General features: G+C 37.1%; 1 protein-coding gene across 1 annotated transcript in view; it reads right to left on the bottom strand.

Annotated features, from left to right (window-relative positions):
• BOLL (boule-like RNA-binding protein) overlaps positions 1-14670 on the bottom strand; it is a 22841-nt gene extending 8171 nt beyond the window's left edge. The window contains exons 1-5 of the mRNA XM_009331544.1: positions 14646-14670; positions 5714-5841; positions 3599-3670; positions 2565-2612; positions 777-905 (exon numbers count right to left, since the gene is read on the bottom strand). Of these exons, the coding sequence (XP_009329819.1) occupies positions 777-905; positions 2565-2612; positions 3599-3670; positions 5714-5841; positions 14646-14670 (402 nt within the window). The remainder of the gene's footprint in view (positions 1-776; positions 906-2564; positions 2613-3598; positions 3671-5713; positions 5842-14645) is intronic.
• Between the last annotated feature and the right edge of the window lie 1517 nt (positions 14671-16187).

Consider the following 16187-nt stretch of genomic DNA (forward strand, 5'->3'; position numbering starts at 1 on the left):
TAAGTGGGAAATCCTGACATATCTAAGATGTTTGAAATACCAGTTTTGGAACTTCTCCTGTAGGAATAAAATACTTTTCAACTGGCGTAAAAGTATTTGATTACTGTCCTAATTTACCATTTATTTTGGCATCCCTGTTAATTCGGAATGAATCAGAGAGGAAAAGTACCAATTAATCATAATACATTTTCAATTTCATAGTAAGTTTTTCTGTAGCCAATTATTTAGTCATTTTTATATCCAATTATAAAGAAATGGCCTTATTGTACATTAAGAATCTCTCAAGAAACATTAGAAATGCTATTGATATAGAAGAAAAAAAAATCAAAGAAAAAAATTATTTAGTCATTCAACTATTCTTAATTCATTCTGACCTTCAGAATATTTAGAAACAGGCTCCTACTCACACAGAAAAAGAATTACTTCAGGAAACTGTTATGGCTTGGGTAGACCAATCCAGCATTCCGAAGAGTCTGACTCTCATTTTATTTAAATGTTATTTTCAAACAAAACAAATTGACTAGTCTTTATACTGCTGTCACACACTTGTGACCCTCTAAAATATTTCAGAATCAAAGCATTCTGCTAGAAAACTGGAAGAGATACTCTAACTTGAGGACAGCTGAAATGATTTAACAGTAGCAGCATGGGTGTGGGGGTAAATACAGGGAACAGTTGACGTAGGTGCTCTGAACTGCCTGTGCCTAAACTAAAAGAGTATGTTTTTCAATTGCAGATAAATGCTTCAATTATAAGTAAAATTTCTATAAAAATACCTCGGGAACTGCAGCTTCCACTAAGAGAGGAGGAGGAGGTATACATCCACTTTCCTGGGTAATCCCTATTGGCTGATAAATGACTTCAGATGGCTGCAGATACAAGAATGAAGGTGAAGAGGCAGGAGACTGAAATAAAACACATTATTTTCATAAATTACATGACTTATGCACTATAAATACCAAAGCTTATTTTACAGTCATCTTTGCTACATACAAATGAAGATAAAGCTTTGAAAGAAAGTGTGAAATTCATCTTTGATAACCTAAAGAAACTAAGTGAGGGGGAAGTGGGTAGGAAGGTCAGGTAGTAGAATAGAACAAAGATGTCCTTTAATCACTTTTATGTATTTTTCAGATTTTATTCACATTTTGGAGAGCATTGTTAGAGAAACCCTAAACTTTATAAAATTGACACTTACTCTCAAGACCACAGAAACATAATACAGTTTAATTTTCTCTTGCAAAAACATTACATTAAAAAAACAAGTATTGAGTTTTAAAATAAAACCCACAGTATTTCTGTAATTCAACACCCAGATTTCAAAGCAGCAGACTGACATCTATTAATAGAGTGGGACTGACCATAACTGGACAAGGCTGGCTGCTACTGAAGTAATGAGGACACATTGTAACAGTTCAAGCTTACAGGACTTGGTCCTCCTTTTAGCTTCAAACTCTTCAAGTTCCTTGAGTGGCAAGATTTCCATACTAAGCTCCTCTGCTACAGAGATCACAAAAATGATAAACTCTCCCCTCTGTCATGGTTCAACCTCAGCGGGCAACTGAGCACCACACAGCTGGTCGCTCACTCCCCCAGCCCCAGTGGGATGGGGGAGAGAATCAGAAGAGTGAAAGTGAGAAAACTTGTGGATTGAGGTAAGAACAGTTTAATAATTGAAATAAAATGAAGTAAAATAGTAATAATAATAATAGAAGAATATACAAAGCACGCCATGCATGATGCAATTGCTCACCACCCGCCTACCGATGCCCAGCCTGCCCCTGAGCAGCGGTTGCTGCCCCCCAGCCAACTCCCCCCAGCTTTATATACTGGGCATGACGTCACATGGTATGGAACATCCCTTTGGCCAGTTTGGGTCAGCTATCCTGGCTGTGCCCCCTCCCAGCTCTTGTACACCTCCTCGCTTGCAGAGCATGGGAGGCTGAAAAGTCCTTGACTTTATTATAAACACTGCTCAGCAACAACTAAACATCAGTGTGTTATCACATTATTCTCATGCTAAATCCAAAACACAGCACTGTACCAGCTACTAGGAAGAAAATTAACTCTTATCCCAGCTGAAACCAGGACACCTCCAAAATTACCAAGTTAGCAATTTCAAATTCTTCCTCCTATTTCAATGGTCTATTTCACCATACTTCTGTGTCTACATGCCTCTGCTAGCAATACTCCAATGAAACACCGCAGTTAGTATCAGTTAATGAGCTAGTTAATACTAATTTCTCCTATCAGGCAAAATATGGCAGTTTTTATCTGCTTCTGAGAACTTATTAGATAATTTAATACAAACTTTTTGCCAGAGGGAGAGGAGAGGGGAAGATGCTCTCTTTACATTAGATTTGTATTTGATGCTTCAATAAATGCTATTTTATGCCTTCTAGTATATCAGCAAGTGTTGTAAATGCATTGCTAAAATACAGCAATTAGTATTTATTTCAACAGTTTTGTGAATAGTGGAAAATTCCACTGTTAGATAAGCACACTATACCTTTAAACTGGATGCAAACTAATGGTAAAATGCTGCAACTATGAACTGTATTTACCTGTGGAACAGACCACTGCCACTGACTTGGAAGACACTGTGTTGGTGCCTAAATTCAAACAAAAAAGTTATTACCTACGTGACTAAGAACATATGCATACACAAATTAGAATTCCCAACATACTAGAGTCAAAACTATCTCAAATCTATAATAAATTCTTAACCAAAAAGAAGAAATATGATTTTCATAAGCCCCCAAATAATTCAGGAACATAGTTTTGTCTACTTCTACTCAGCCTCTGACTTGGGCATTTCATAAGCTTCTAAAATACTGAAGCATCTAAGAAGCGTGCCTAATTAGGAAAACAGAAGATACAAAGTGCAGTTAACTTTCCATCACACATTAAAAACATGGACATACTGCATAAATCCAGTAGTGGGCCACTATTATGGTTAGGGGACTGGAGAACAGACATATCAGGATGCTGAGAGAATTTGGTTTGTTCAGCCTTGAGAAGGATAAAGGTGGGAGGGGATAATTATTGCTGGCTACAACTACCTAAGGGGGGCTGGGGCATGAATATGACTGAGTCAGATTCTCAGAGGCGTTCAGCGCACAGGAGTCAATGGACAGAGGCTGGAACATTGCAAATTTTAACTAGTTATAAGGAAAAAAGTCTTTTACCATGAGAAGGGTCAAATATTGGAAGAGGCTGTCCAGAAAGGTTGTGGAATCTCCATCACTGGAGATACTTAAAATTCAACTGGACAAGTTCCTGAGAAACCTGATCTAACCAGCCCTGCTTTGAGCAGGAGTTTGGCTTAGATGATAAAAGTTAAGGACAGTACTAAGCCAGCTGTCTAGGAACACCAAAGAAAATTTTAATTTATTACATTTCCATGTAGTTATATAGGCAGAATAAATTGTATTCTATTGAAAAGACAGCCTTCAATGAGATTAAAATCTGTTTTATATGACTATTTTGAACAGCCTTTTTATTTCCTAAGAATAAACAGACCTAAGATGGCACTGCAAATAAAACTGCATGGCTGGAAGGAATACTGATTGTCTGAAACCCATTTTCAAACAGATACCTGATAATGGTATGTAGGAGACTGATAAACTGGTTGAGCCACCATCATAGGTGAACTGGAAACAGAGCGTGACTTAAAAAGAAAAAAGTTACAAGTCTTAATGCAACAATTTCATAAATTGTCACTCCTATTAAGAACAGTTCTGAAGTACTATAATGCTGAACCACCTCCCCTCCCTTTTGAAAATGGATTTACCAAGTTTTAACTTACACTTAGATTCTTCAAAACCGCTGTTTCTAAGGGCCTACATTACAGATGAAACAAAAATCTTTGGCATATTTACTTAGTTCTTTCCAGAAAGCACTAGGCCATCACTATCTAGAGGTGCTAAGGCCATCTACTACCCTGATCATAGGTACATTTTTGTAAACACTTAGGGAAATCTAAGTTGTGACTGATGTATTCCTATCCTCTCCACAGCCCCAACCTAATCTTCCCTTTTCCGTTCCCTTCCTCACACCAGCCCCAGCATTCATCTCGTTTCGCAGTGAGACAGTTTAGGGAGCTAAGCCAGTTAGAAATCTGCCTGGATTTTGGGGTGACCCAGTTTAGGGTCAGAGAAACACCAGTGAAAGAAAAGGGGGGCAGAAAAACATGGCCATGGTAGTGGACAACGTAGGACCATGAACCTCTAGTTCCGATTAGTTAAAGCTAGTGTGTGCAACTCCCACGTCATGACAATTGCCTCATTCCTGCAAATATTTAGGAAGGAACTGCTCCACAACTACTGTAATTTATTCTAACACTATATGAAAATGCAGAATGCAAAATGGAAAAAAAAAGAGACCCCATCTGCACTATTATACATGCACAATACACACCAAAAAGTATTAATATCTTTGATTAATGTTTTCTGTAACATCAAATTTTTAGGTTTTTTCCTTAAATTCTTATATGGGTACTTTCCTAATGATGAAAATTAGGAATATGTAAATGACTGAAACCAAAAGAGGCAGCAGTATTTCTCATCGGAAAGACTGAGTGCTACTTGTTTGAAACACAGTGGATCTGAGCCAGGGCACTAGAACCAAAGTTCAGTACTATAACACTAAAAGTATTGGTTTTTCCAACAGGTAGGATTTGAGCAAGTTCTCTAGAACTATAGAGCATGAACTTAAAAAAGGCTTTCTAAAATACGTGGACAGGTGTTTATGCTTATCCTCTAAAGTTGAGAGGGCACTAGGAGGCACTATATCATACCTCTGTTAGAAGAGCAAACATCTTAGAAGTTAACAGAAGTGATTAAAACAGGTTAAATACTGAGAAAAAGATTCTACAGTGCCAAAACAAACAACAAAGAATCTATTACTGTTCTCATCTCTGTTTTGGGAAAGTCTGTTTTTATTTACTAGTAATTCTTCTATTGAGTTTTTACCCTCCAATACGTGAAGGGATTTTCCACTCATTTATAGTGGATCTATATTCCATCTCATTTATAGAGATTCAGCCTCTGTGAATGCTGCTTTTACAGAAATTAGTAAGGATGCATCCTCTGTGTAGGTCCTGTGCCTTATGCAGACCCCATCCGTCTTGCAATCCTTCCCTCTTGTAAAAAAACTGAAGCGATTGACAACTCCTTCCTGTACTTCCCAAGAAATTCTGTCCAAGTTCCCCAAGCCTAGTAAAGCCAATGAATCTACTGAATTATCCTCCTCCTAAAACAAGCAGTATTTGTGGAGTACGTGAATGACTATAAGATTACCCAATTTCACTTCTGATTTGTTTATCTACTATTATGTTCTCTTTTCATCCTCAGCATAATATTTTGCAGCCAAGAACACCTCACTCATAGAGGAATAATAAATGGAGCCAATCAAGGGTCATAAGCACCAACAACTCCTTAGTAAAACAAAACTTCTCCTGGGGTAGGGCCCACACTGATTCTGAACTACCCTGTCCAGTAGGTCACATCAAAGCGAAGTCCCCTGCAGAAGAATAATACACTTAAGTAATATTTTAAAAAAGCAAAACACAAAATAAACAAACTAATATAAGGAAGCCATTTAAACATCAAACACAAGGCTTAGCCAAAGAAACAGGAAGCAGGAGGGACCTGCAGACACTGCACTCATCCTGGTCCACAGAAAACCATATATACAAAAATAAATTACTTACTGGCCATGGCTGCGGAACAGAAGCAACTTCAGATGTATGAAAATAAGCCACTCCATTATGGTAAATATAAGGGTATCCACTTGAAGTAGTTAAGTACATTGTACCAGCTTCTGGTATTACAGTAGAACCTGGAATTAATATTTTAAAGTTTACTTACCAGTAAATTTTTTTCTTAGATGTGTAGGTCATAAAAAAAAATATCATTTCTGATCTTCAGAGAAGCAAAACACTCAAAGGAAAGAACATGAGGCAGCGTGCCTAGTGCCATTTCAATTTCCTCTCAAACACAAAATCATGAAAGCAGATGGTCACAGGATGTCTCCAGAGGTAGATGGAAAGGGGTGCAGAAGATGACATGCATATAAATTACTAAACAGAGATACTCCAATTACCAGCAAATATATATTTTTTTTAATCTTCAAATATCCAAAGGTAACTTCACATTGTAGGAGATTTTCATTGGTAACCTCCACATTTTCGTATTTAGCTGAAACAGGATCCAAGCACTAAAAACAACAGAATGATTTCATTACAAGGTGCAGCCCGGTTTCTCAACACACAAAGACTGTCTTTCTGTGATGGCACATTGCCTGGCAAAAGTGAAAACTGGTATCTAGATGTCAGCAACAGGGACACTTCTCAGCAATGCTGCCGCTACGGCAGAGGCTATAAATGCGCATGGTCTGATCCCAGAGCAGAGTTCTATCTACACAGCCATCTAACGGGTACTGACAGCAAGCATTATGCAAGTAAAGGGACATCTACCCCTATGCAGAGATTGTTTAGCTTTTTCAAACACTACTTTTGAGATCACCTAGGCTCTATCTCTGTCTGCATTTTGGGGGGCATGGGGCAGGACTGCATGTTTCTTTAGAACTTCATGTCAAACATGAAGACAAGTTTCAGTTCCAAATATAAGGAGACTTCTGTAAAAAAAAAAAAAAGGAAAATTAATTCTGTAACTGAAATTGAAATCTTGAAATCACATTAAGTAGGAACATAGCATGGAAAAAACTCAGGAAGAACACAATATAAAGAAGATCACTGAGCAAGTTTTAGTTTTTCATCTCCCTTGCAGAAGTAAGTGCCATGAGGAAGTGCCATTTTATAGACAGACACAACACTGAAGAGATTTCTAGAATGCTAAGTGGAGGACCAAGAAGGGTCCCACAATGATTCAAGGGCCTTCATTGATCGTAAGAGTTTGACTAACTCCTAGAAAAGCCTGAAGACACCCAGATACAATAGAGCTGAAATACTATCCATAGACAGGTCAGGCTAAGATTGTTGTTAGGATAGTGTTAAACAGACCTTAGAAAAATTAGAGGCTACTTTAGCTCCAGTAAGCAATCTAGAATAGTAGTTACTGATATCTCAAATGAGGAGACCAACAGGATCCCATGGCCAGCAATCCTGTCCACTTCGCTAACTCCCAAGTACGTTGCACAGAACTTTCTGCTATTGTTGAATACATCTCTTACAAAGGAAAAGGAAATATTCTCCATCAAACCCACCAAACTCACTGTGACGGGGGGGGGGTGCGGGGCGGCACCAAACTACCACCAAACAACTTGGAGGACGTATAGCTATCTGAAATTCTTCCAGCCCACAACAATTCATTCTTCTTCTAATTGTTCATGTTTGGTTACTACTTTTCAGCTTTTAGAATGCCCATTTTCACAATACTTGGTGCTGGGGAAAAGCAGACTGGGTGGTCCTCCCAGTTCTTAACAAAAAAGGTCCTATGATGACAGAAGAGCTAAAAATTGTTTCAGTTAATAATAGGGAAGACAAGTACTAGATTACAGGTGGGCTGCAGAGGACAGCGATAAGTGGCCTATCTCTTCAATTCTGCTAAATATAATAGAACCACAGCCCTACAGTGATACTGTGAATCTAGATTTTATGGCTTCATGAACCTCAAGATGAGCTGCAGTAGGAGAAAGTATCCTAGCGACTAAGGTTGGTAGGCTGAGCACGGGAACAGATACTAAAATCAGATCCTAGGGTATGTCCCTACATGTCAATAAGATCTTGTATCACAGATCTATCCTAGGCCTGAGGAAGAAGTGGCAGAGTCAAACAGGGCCACAGAGATCTCAAAAGGACACAGCAGCTTTCTCCAAACAGTATTTTTTAGGGTTTTTTCCCCCCTCTGTTCCCCAGGTTTCTGAAATAAAGAGATATGCCCCTCTTCTATCAATACACACATTCAGCACAAGAGTCAGAGGAAGGAAGCACAAGTCAGGCAGTGCAACTGAGAAAGTCCAAGTCAAAGATGGAAAGGGAAATAAAGCACAGCAAAAAGCATATAACCCCTTGATGATGACTGAGCAAAGATCATGCTGAATAATTTCTAAAGCAAAGAAACTATACAGTTGGAACAAAGTATCCCATTTTCCCTGGGCATACCTATGCGCAAGGGGAGGAAGAGAAAGGGAAATTTCCTGTCTGCAGAAAGTGTGTCTGCACCAACAGTGTTAGCGTACACATGAACTACTTCTAATCAATAACGTAACAGTTACAACTAAAGAAAGCTTTAGAATTAAACTAAAATTCTGTGTTGTCCTCAGACAGAAGATGAGCGAAAGTTTTTTTTTTCCCCCTCTTCCAAAAGGTACCATAGGACAAATACTGAAGGAAAGTTACAAAAGTACACTTCATTCCCTGCTGCACTTATAAAGGAATGTATTTTACACCTCTGACACATGGCTCTTACTGAGGAATAACAAAACAGCATGCCCTGCTATGCCAAAAACTTGACAGATCTTGTCTTAAAAGTTGGCGATTTATATCCTACATTTTCAGTAGTGTTTTATAGAAATAAAACAGCCCCGGTAGAGGGGAGGGCATCTTCTCTAGAAGAAAACCTGTCTTCTGTCTCCCCCAAAAGAACATTGTAACAGCACACTTGCTCAAGATAAAGTCATCTGACAAAAGACTTATCAATACTCCTCTTATGTATGTGTTCAGTCTAAATAGTTCTTTGCCAGAGAAGAAACATACAGCATCCGTTCCATTATCTTACAGCAAAGAACTCTTAAGAAGTGAATGGTGACTGCAGCCACCCATTCCTTATAGTTTCTACCAAAGAAAGCAAGATGCAACAGTCCTGATGGATTTTGCTAATACAAATAAATAAATCGGTAACAACCCAAGCAACCAGCACAGCCTGCTTTATCCTGTAGAATCTGTGAGGACACTCAAGTGTTTAGATTTGAGGTTCTGCCTGGCAACTCAGAGAAATTTCCGTTCAGTTTGTTCCTAGATAATCTTTTCCAAGAAAGAAAGTAAACAACATATTAAAAGAGATAAACAGATTGATGATCTTTGGTTCTTTTATTTGGACATTTCTACTGGCATGCACTTACTTCCACTGCAAACCATTCTGAGCATATTCCATGCACAGCATTAATACAGTGCACAACCAGGTACTTCTTGGTTAAAAATTCACATTCGTAGTGACACTTATATAATATACAAATGTAAACAAAAATACATACGAGGACTCCGTATTTGTTGTTTTCTTATTGCTGGACCAATATTCAATTTCTTATCCTTATAATTAAGTTTTTTAGCCTAGAATTAAAGAAAAAAGACATTCGTTATGTGTATTTTCTACAAATATCTAGGCATCCAAGAAACAAAAGTCAGAAGTAGACAAGGCACTTAGTAGGTTTCACGCTCTCCCCTGCTTTTTATTTACAGTGCATCTCAAAAAAACCAGAAGCTATACTAATTCCTTTTCAATCTAACCTTAGACTTCACATAGACAAAATTAATCATCGGTAATTTCAAGTATTACTTACTCCTCATGGAGCCTCTTGACTAACAACTGATACCTATAATTGTCAGCAGATTTTTTTAGTTTTACCTTCCTCACGTATTTACTGCTTTTATAAAAGCACATGTATACACAAACTGACAATTTCAAGTATAGATAAATTTATTTTTTTCATGATCACAACATTATTTTACAAAAGATGACAGGAACAAGTAAGTCTATGAAAATGGCCAGATAAGGGCTGAATGTAGAAAGTCCCCATATTCACTCAGTCCTGACTTAAAACTTCCTTACATCCAGGCTAACAAAACATAAAAGCACACTAAAACAGATATCCTAGTAAAGCTAAACTATTGCAGAAGATTTTTTTTTTTTTTTAATAAAAAGGTGCTAGGTACAGACAAAGCTACATTCTCTTCCAACTGTTTTGCTTACAACAGAAAGTGAGCATCAGGTCCATCAGGTAAATTAAAACCTTGCCTTTGTTTTTAAATTGACACTGAACTCACTACTTGTTAATAAAAAATAGTAAGAATAGGGTAAATCAACTGGTTTTTTTAGTTGTCAACATCTATTTAGTGCTGCTTTGCAAAGTCTGAAAGGGTTCCGAAGGCCTACTTCCCTGAACAGTTACGTAAGGGAGAATGCGCACTAAACACTACCACGTTATACCACGAAGTCTTCAGTTTTCAGAGCTCTAACTTCTCCGGTAAGGAGATAATTACTTCTTAAAGAGGAACATAGAAAGAAACACAGCTCTAAATCACATTCAACAGAAGGACAACAGTTAGGTAATCAATACATTTTCTTCATTTCAGCCCAATTTAGCAAAATACTTGAACACCTGTACAAAATGCAAAGTCCCACCTATCAGATTTAAAGTCAGGAAGAGGTTAGACTATTTTGTTGGATCTGGGACTTCATAAACAAGGATTAATTATGACAAACATACCTGCCTAGCCTATTAAACACAGAGCAACTCCTAGGAAACAGATGCGCATTTCAGTCAAACAGCATTCCAACACAGACAATAGGAAGACGATTCTTTCCAGTGCAATGTATTTCATTGATGTGATCCATCAGAATTTAGACTTTTTTATACACAACTTTCACAATTAAGAGAAATATCTAACCTGTACGGACTTCTTCAAAGCATTTAATACAGCACTGCTTGAAAAATTACACATGATGCTACAGAAAGCGAAGACTAATAGGAAAAACTGTGGTGAATAAAAAATTACTTCAGAAAGATGGAAGAGGTAACATTAGTAGTAATAGCATACGACCAGAAAGAGGATCCTGGTGAAACTCCTCAAGATCTGTTCTCGATACTAACGCAATTTAATACTTTCGAAGACTGCAACATAGAAATTTCTGGTGACACTACTCATGACAGAAAAGTAGGACACAAAAAAAAAATCAGTGCAAAGGATCATCAGGATATATAAATGAGATGAAATTCAAGAGCACAAAATGAAAACAATCATTCATTTCATACATAAGTTATTAAAGCCTAGAAACTCTCAGCTTAAGATGTCCGAGAAAGACCTAGATGCTAATTGATCTCAAGATGAATATGAGATAGCAGTATGATGCAAAGATGAAAAAGGTGATAGAATTGTAGGACATCTAAATTAAAGCACTTATAGTAGACAAAGAAGCATTAGTATCATTGAATGAGACAGCAGTAAGACTTCACATGGAGCAGCTTTTCAGTTACAACAGAGGCAAAAATCCTAAGCCATTTTCACAATGGTACTCAGTACCATTGGTATTCTTCTAGTTCACAGAAATAAAACAATAAAAACAGGGAAAAAAAAGGTGGCTACTCAAAGAAGTTCCTGTCTGTATACCCTCTGGCTCCACAAAACCATATTTTTTGAAAACACTCTGAAAGTGTCTTTGAAAATGTCCTGGCTCTTATTTTGAATTTTAATTTCTAACAAAGGCTCCGTATTTCAACATTTTAACTGGTTTTATATTTGGGAGAATGCAATTTGCAAGCCTTGGATACTGTTTTCTGGTTTGGCTCCCCCCCCTTGCACCTGGATACCCTCACGTGTATGAATAGATCCTGAACAACAGATCTCTCTAATACATTCCAATGAGAACATGGAGCACACATTTAAAAAACAAAACAAACTGAAGAGCTAACATACAGCTGAAGAGCTAACCATGTCTCAAGGGAGGTTCTACAAGGAGCATCAAGACAGTAATGCAGCTAAGAGGAGCAGCAACAACTACACGGACATAAAATGAGCTTCATTGTTTAAGACTTCAAGTGAATCAAATTATTCCTGAAAAGAATTACGTCAGCTCTGACAATCAAACATGTCAGAATAAAAGACAGCAGTTATCTTTCCCAACTCCCCACAAAATCTTGACAGCAATGGATTTTCTAGTAAAGCAAATGAAAGCAATTGTGAAGGATAGAGTCTTTATAGCTCTATATGTACTATGGACCACACATAGACTAAGAAAATAAAGACTGTATGTCAAAGTCAAGAGCTCTACTATGAACTGGCAACTCCCTTCCCTAGTTCCAGAAAATCTCAGTATAAATATTATCTTAGATCTCTCTATGCCATCTTCTTAACTACAGAGACTGAACTTAACAGATCTTCAAATGCAAGTTGGCAAACAGAAGAGGACCAGACAACCAGGGCTACTTAGTGTCTAATATGAAATGGAGTATTTCATTTAAGAGATGAACATAATTGAGACTATCACTTACCTCTTGTAAAATCTTCTGTGCATCTTCTTGTGTTTCGAAAGTAACGAAGCCATACCTAAATAAAAATTACAGAAGCTAAGTCACTGAAGTTCATATTTATATACATTGCACATTATTACTTCATATATAGTACAAGTGACATTAAAAGGTAAACTAATGGGAAAAAATCAATCGTAGAAATAAAGATTGCAGTAACAACTGTAATCTTAAATTAACATCCTTGTTATAGTCTACTTACTAATATATTTAAGTATGTCATCATATATTACTGTTTCTATGCAGCAAACGAGTAGCCCACGTAGAAAGCTATGCAAAACTCTCTCTATTGTCCTTGTTACTCAGTTTATGTCTTTAGTTCCTTCATTTCTATTAAACAGAGATATTGATCTGAAGCTCTCACTTGTTATAGGTGCCCAAGACACTTGGGATGGTTTTGTTTTTTTTTATACTATACTTTACAGCACAGCTCCCACCTACTTCAGCAACAACTGTGAATGCTCCACACTTCCACAAGCACTATCCAGTATATTGAGTTCTCAGGAAAAGCAGCAATGCAGAGACAGTGTTTATCTGTGAATTATTCTTGCCATTCTTGACATGATTAGCATTAAACAAGAGCTCTGTGGTGATTAAGGATGAAGTTTTCTCATACTTCATGACACAGTATGTCTCTTCCGCCATACCTCTTCTAACTGCTGCAACAAATCAAATGGGCTTTCTACACATAACTCCTGCTGTACCAAAACCCCTCAATTAATTCTCAGAGAAATCTAGGCCACTGAATGCGACACTGCCTGTGCAAAAGTTAAGTATCTGACCTTATAATTAAGGTCTGTACCACAACACATACATACCAAAAAATGGATTCCTGCCCCCCCCCAATTAACTTCAACTTTCTGAATATCAACAAATCTTTTTTTGAAGTCTTTTAGTAGTTTTGTATGCCTAATTTCTTAGGTTCATGGCTCATTTCTCATGGTCAGATTTCAGAAGATACCAAGAAGGCCTCTGTCATTCCAGCCAGCAGATCACATTTTGCAATACAATATATCATTCTTTGTGAGCATTTCCATGCTTATTTCAGTACAGAGGTCCAGTAGGTCTCTGACCAACTATACTTCTACATCTGTGGGTTTTTCCTGTATTGCCTTCTCTAAACAAATTTGGAAACATTTCCAAGTTCAAAGAACACAAACTATTTTCCTAGCTTGGGACCTTACCTACACAGACTTTTCATTCTATGTGCTAACTGGACAATAAACTAATAGACATAATCAATCATGCAAACTTGTAAGTTTCTTAAATCACTTGTCAATGAGAAGCAGTGAAGCCTGTGCTTGGATTTAAATAGAAATCCCAACACCGTTGAAAGTAATTATTTTCCAACATATTTACTGTGAGACATATGTTGGCAATCACAGCTGTATCACAATTGGATATTCTTGGGTTATTGTATTATATGGACACATGTATTGCAAGTCTCAGCTATTTCTTGGAATTCAGTAAAAGAGTAAGAGGCTTGGTGACAGATCTGGGACCAGGACCAAGTCCAACATGCCATGCAGGTGTATACTCTATGCTAAGACCTGCAGCTCAGTGTGTAATTTACTAATAAATGTTAAGTGCTGACAGCATTAAAATTATGAGATTCAGACACCACAGGCTTACTACTCAGAAGAGAACTTCTGACCAAAGTGAACTTTAAATGAACTTTACAGGTACAAATTCTCATGCACATTCCTTTTTGCTTCAGCCCTCTTTCCACCCTTCCGTGGCAGTTCAGTTCCCTATCTTGTTTTCTTCACTGTCCTTTGGGTTCTAGCAACAACTTACTACCCAGTCTTAATCTTTCTCCAGTTTTGCTCTTTGGCATTTCTCTATTGTTGACTTCCAGTCTTAGTCCCCTTTTCTGCAATCATGATTCACTGTCAGATTTTTCCCCTGTGTTCTCGTTCCAAAAAATCTTCACAGAAAAACTCAGTTATTGCCATGCACTCTAGCACAATCAGGTGTATCTCACCTCTTCCTCCATTCTTAGGCTCCTTTCCACATTGGCTTTCAGTAGTAGAAATATAGATGTTGAATAACTAAGTTACCTTTATAGGATTATCTACTTAAATTATTATTGTAATAAAAAACCTAAAGGACTATTGAGTTTTTCCTAGTTGCACACAGCTTCATCTTATATAATAACATGACCATAGAATTTTACAGTTATGCAAATTACAAAGACATTTATATGTAGACATTAGCGGGCAAGAACAGATTTTTGCATACACAGAATAACTGGGAACATCAATGACATAAAATTAATAATATTCTCAGCTATGAAAATCATAATCAAATTTACTATAGTCAGTCAGCTTTCTGTTATATTTTCAATTCCCACAACATGCTTATTCTACTATACCAACCCCTTTGATACTCCAGCTCTGTCATTTACTATCTTCACTTCTTTCACACCGCCATACTGAGCAAAAAACTTCCTCAGATCATTTTCATTAGTCTAGTACAGTAAATCAAGCAGGGGGAAAAAAGAAGAAAAGTTGGTTTGCATAGTTATTCAATGAATATTTACCATAAGACTTCTAAAGGATATACTTTGGATAAAGTTTGTTACAAACTAATGATAATCCTGGATAGGAAGAAAGAAGAATGAGAATGTATGAGCCTCACAGCAAGAGGACAGCATCCCTGTTTAATTACTGCATTTTCATATTCAGCAATAATGCTAGAAAACCACTAAAATATTAAAATTCCTCTTTTAGTGGATTTACATAACAACTGTCCCTTTACAGGCAAGACCATTGAAGCAGGTTTACTAGATCTGAATTTCAGTTCCTGTAAATTACATACTAGAGCACTGTTTACAATATGAAACATCACTGCAGTGTTTTCAAACTTCGAAACGGCAGAGTATGTAGGCTTCCATAAGGTTATGCATAGGTCACATATGAAAAAAATCCCCACTAAACCACAGTGACATAATGGTTAAATCCATCTAATTTACCATGATCCCTCTTTCTAAAATATATTTAATATAAGACTGAAAATATGTATAGGCACACCACAGGAACTCCCTTTTATAAATTAAGTAACAAAAGGTCCTTTGAATGGAGAATGGTCTAAATCCACTTGGAGGAAACTGTTCCCTTCTGAGTATGCATGGAAGAAGACAAGTTCCTAATGTAAAGGCACACCTAAGCTAGGTGAACACTCATCTACCTTCTATGAATCGGTTTTCTTTTACAACGTAAGCATATATCAAATATGGTGCCCTAAATACCACATTTCAGATTTTCAAGTGTTGTTCTACATGGTCCATAGTTAATACTATACCTAGTGCTAGAAGAAGTATGCTTATATGCATGGATCTCCACATGCTTCAAGCAATTTCTGTATTCATCTATACTTTTCATTATTTTAAAGATGTGTGTCAGAAGTACCACTTTACCTCTAAGTGAATGACTTTTATTGTTTTTAACTGCATGTATACAATTTAGTAAATCCTCTCCTGTACAAAGGCTTATCTGCCTCATCTAGGTTTGAGAAACAAAACCTAATTTAAACAACTTTCATAACCGGAAAGAATATGAAGTTAATGCTCTTTCTGAATAATTCTACCCTCAAGACACATTTTACAAAAAGAAATAATGCAGCTTGCTTGCTACAACCTTTAAGTCCAGCAGACAGCAATGACAGTAGAAGACTGCTTTATCTCCCTCACTAATCCAAGTATTCAGGCATTAAAATATTAGAAAAATACTCAGCCACTCTGAAAGTGTGAGGGGTAACAACAGACACCAGTGCACTGAACAGGCATTAAATACTTCACATTTTATTAAAGCTCAGTAGTTGTGTCCTCTCCTTGGAATCTGCCTGCACTGGTTCTTGAGAAACTACCCACCATGGAAAGGTTAAAAAATTTCTGACTGGAGTCCAGAACCACTCTCTTG

This window comes from Pygoscelis adeliae, unplaced genomic scaffold (assembly GCF_000699105.1).
Source record: "Pygoscelis adeliae isolate BGI_AS28 unplaced genomic scaffold, ASM69910v1 Scaffold160, whole genome shotgun sequence".
Taxonomy (NCBI): Eukaryota; Metazoa; Chordata; class Aves; order Sphenisciformes; family Spheniscidae; genus Pygoscelis; species Pygoscelis adeliae.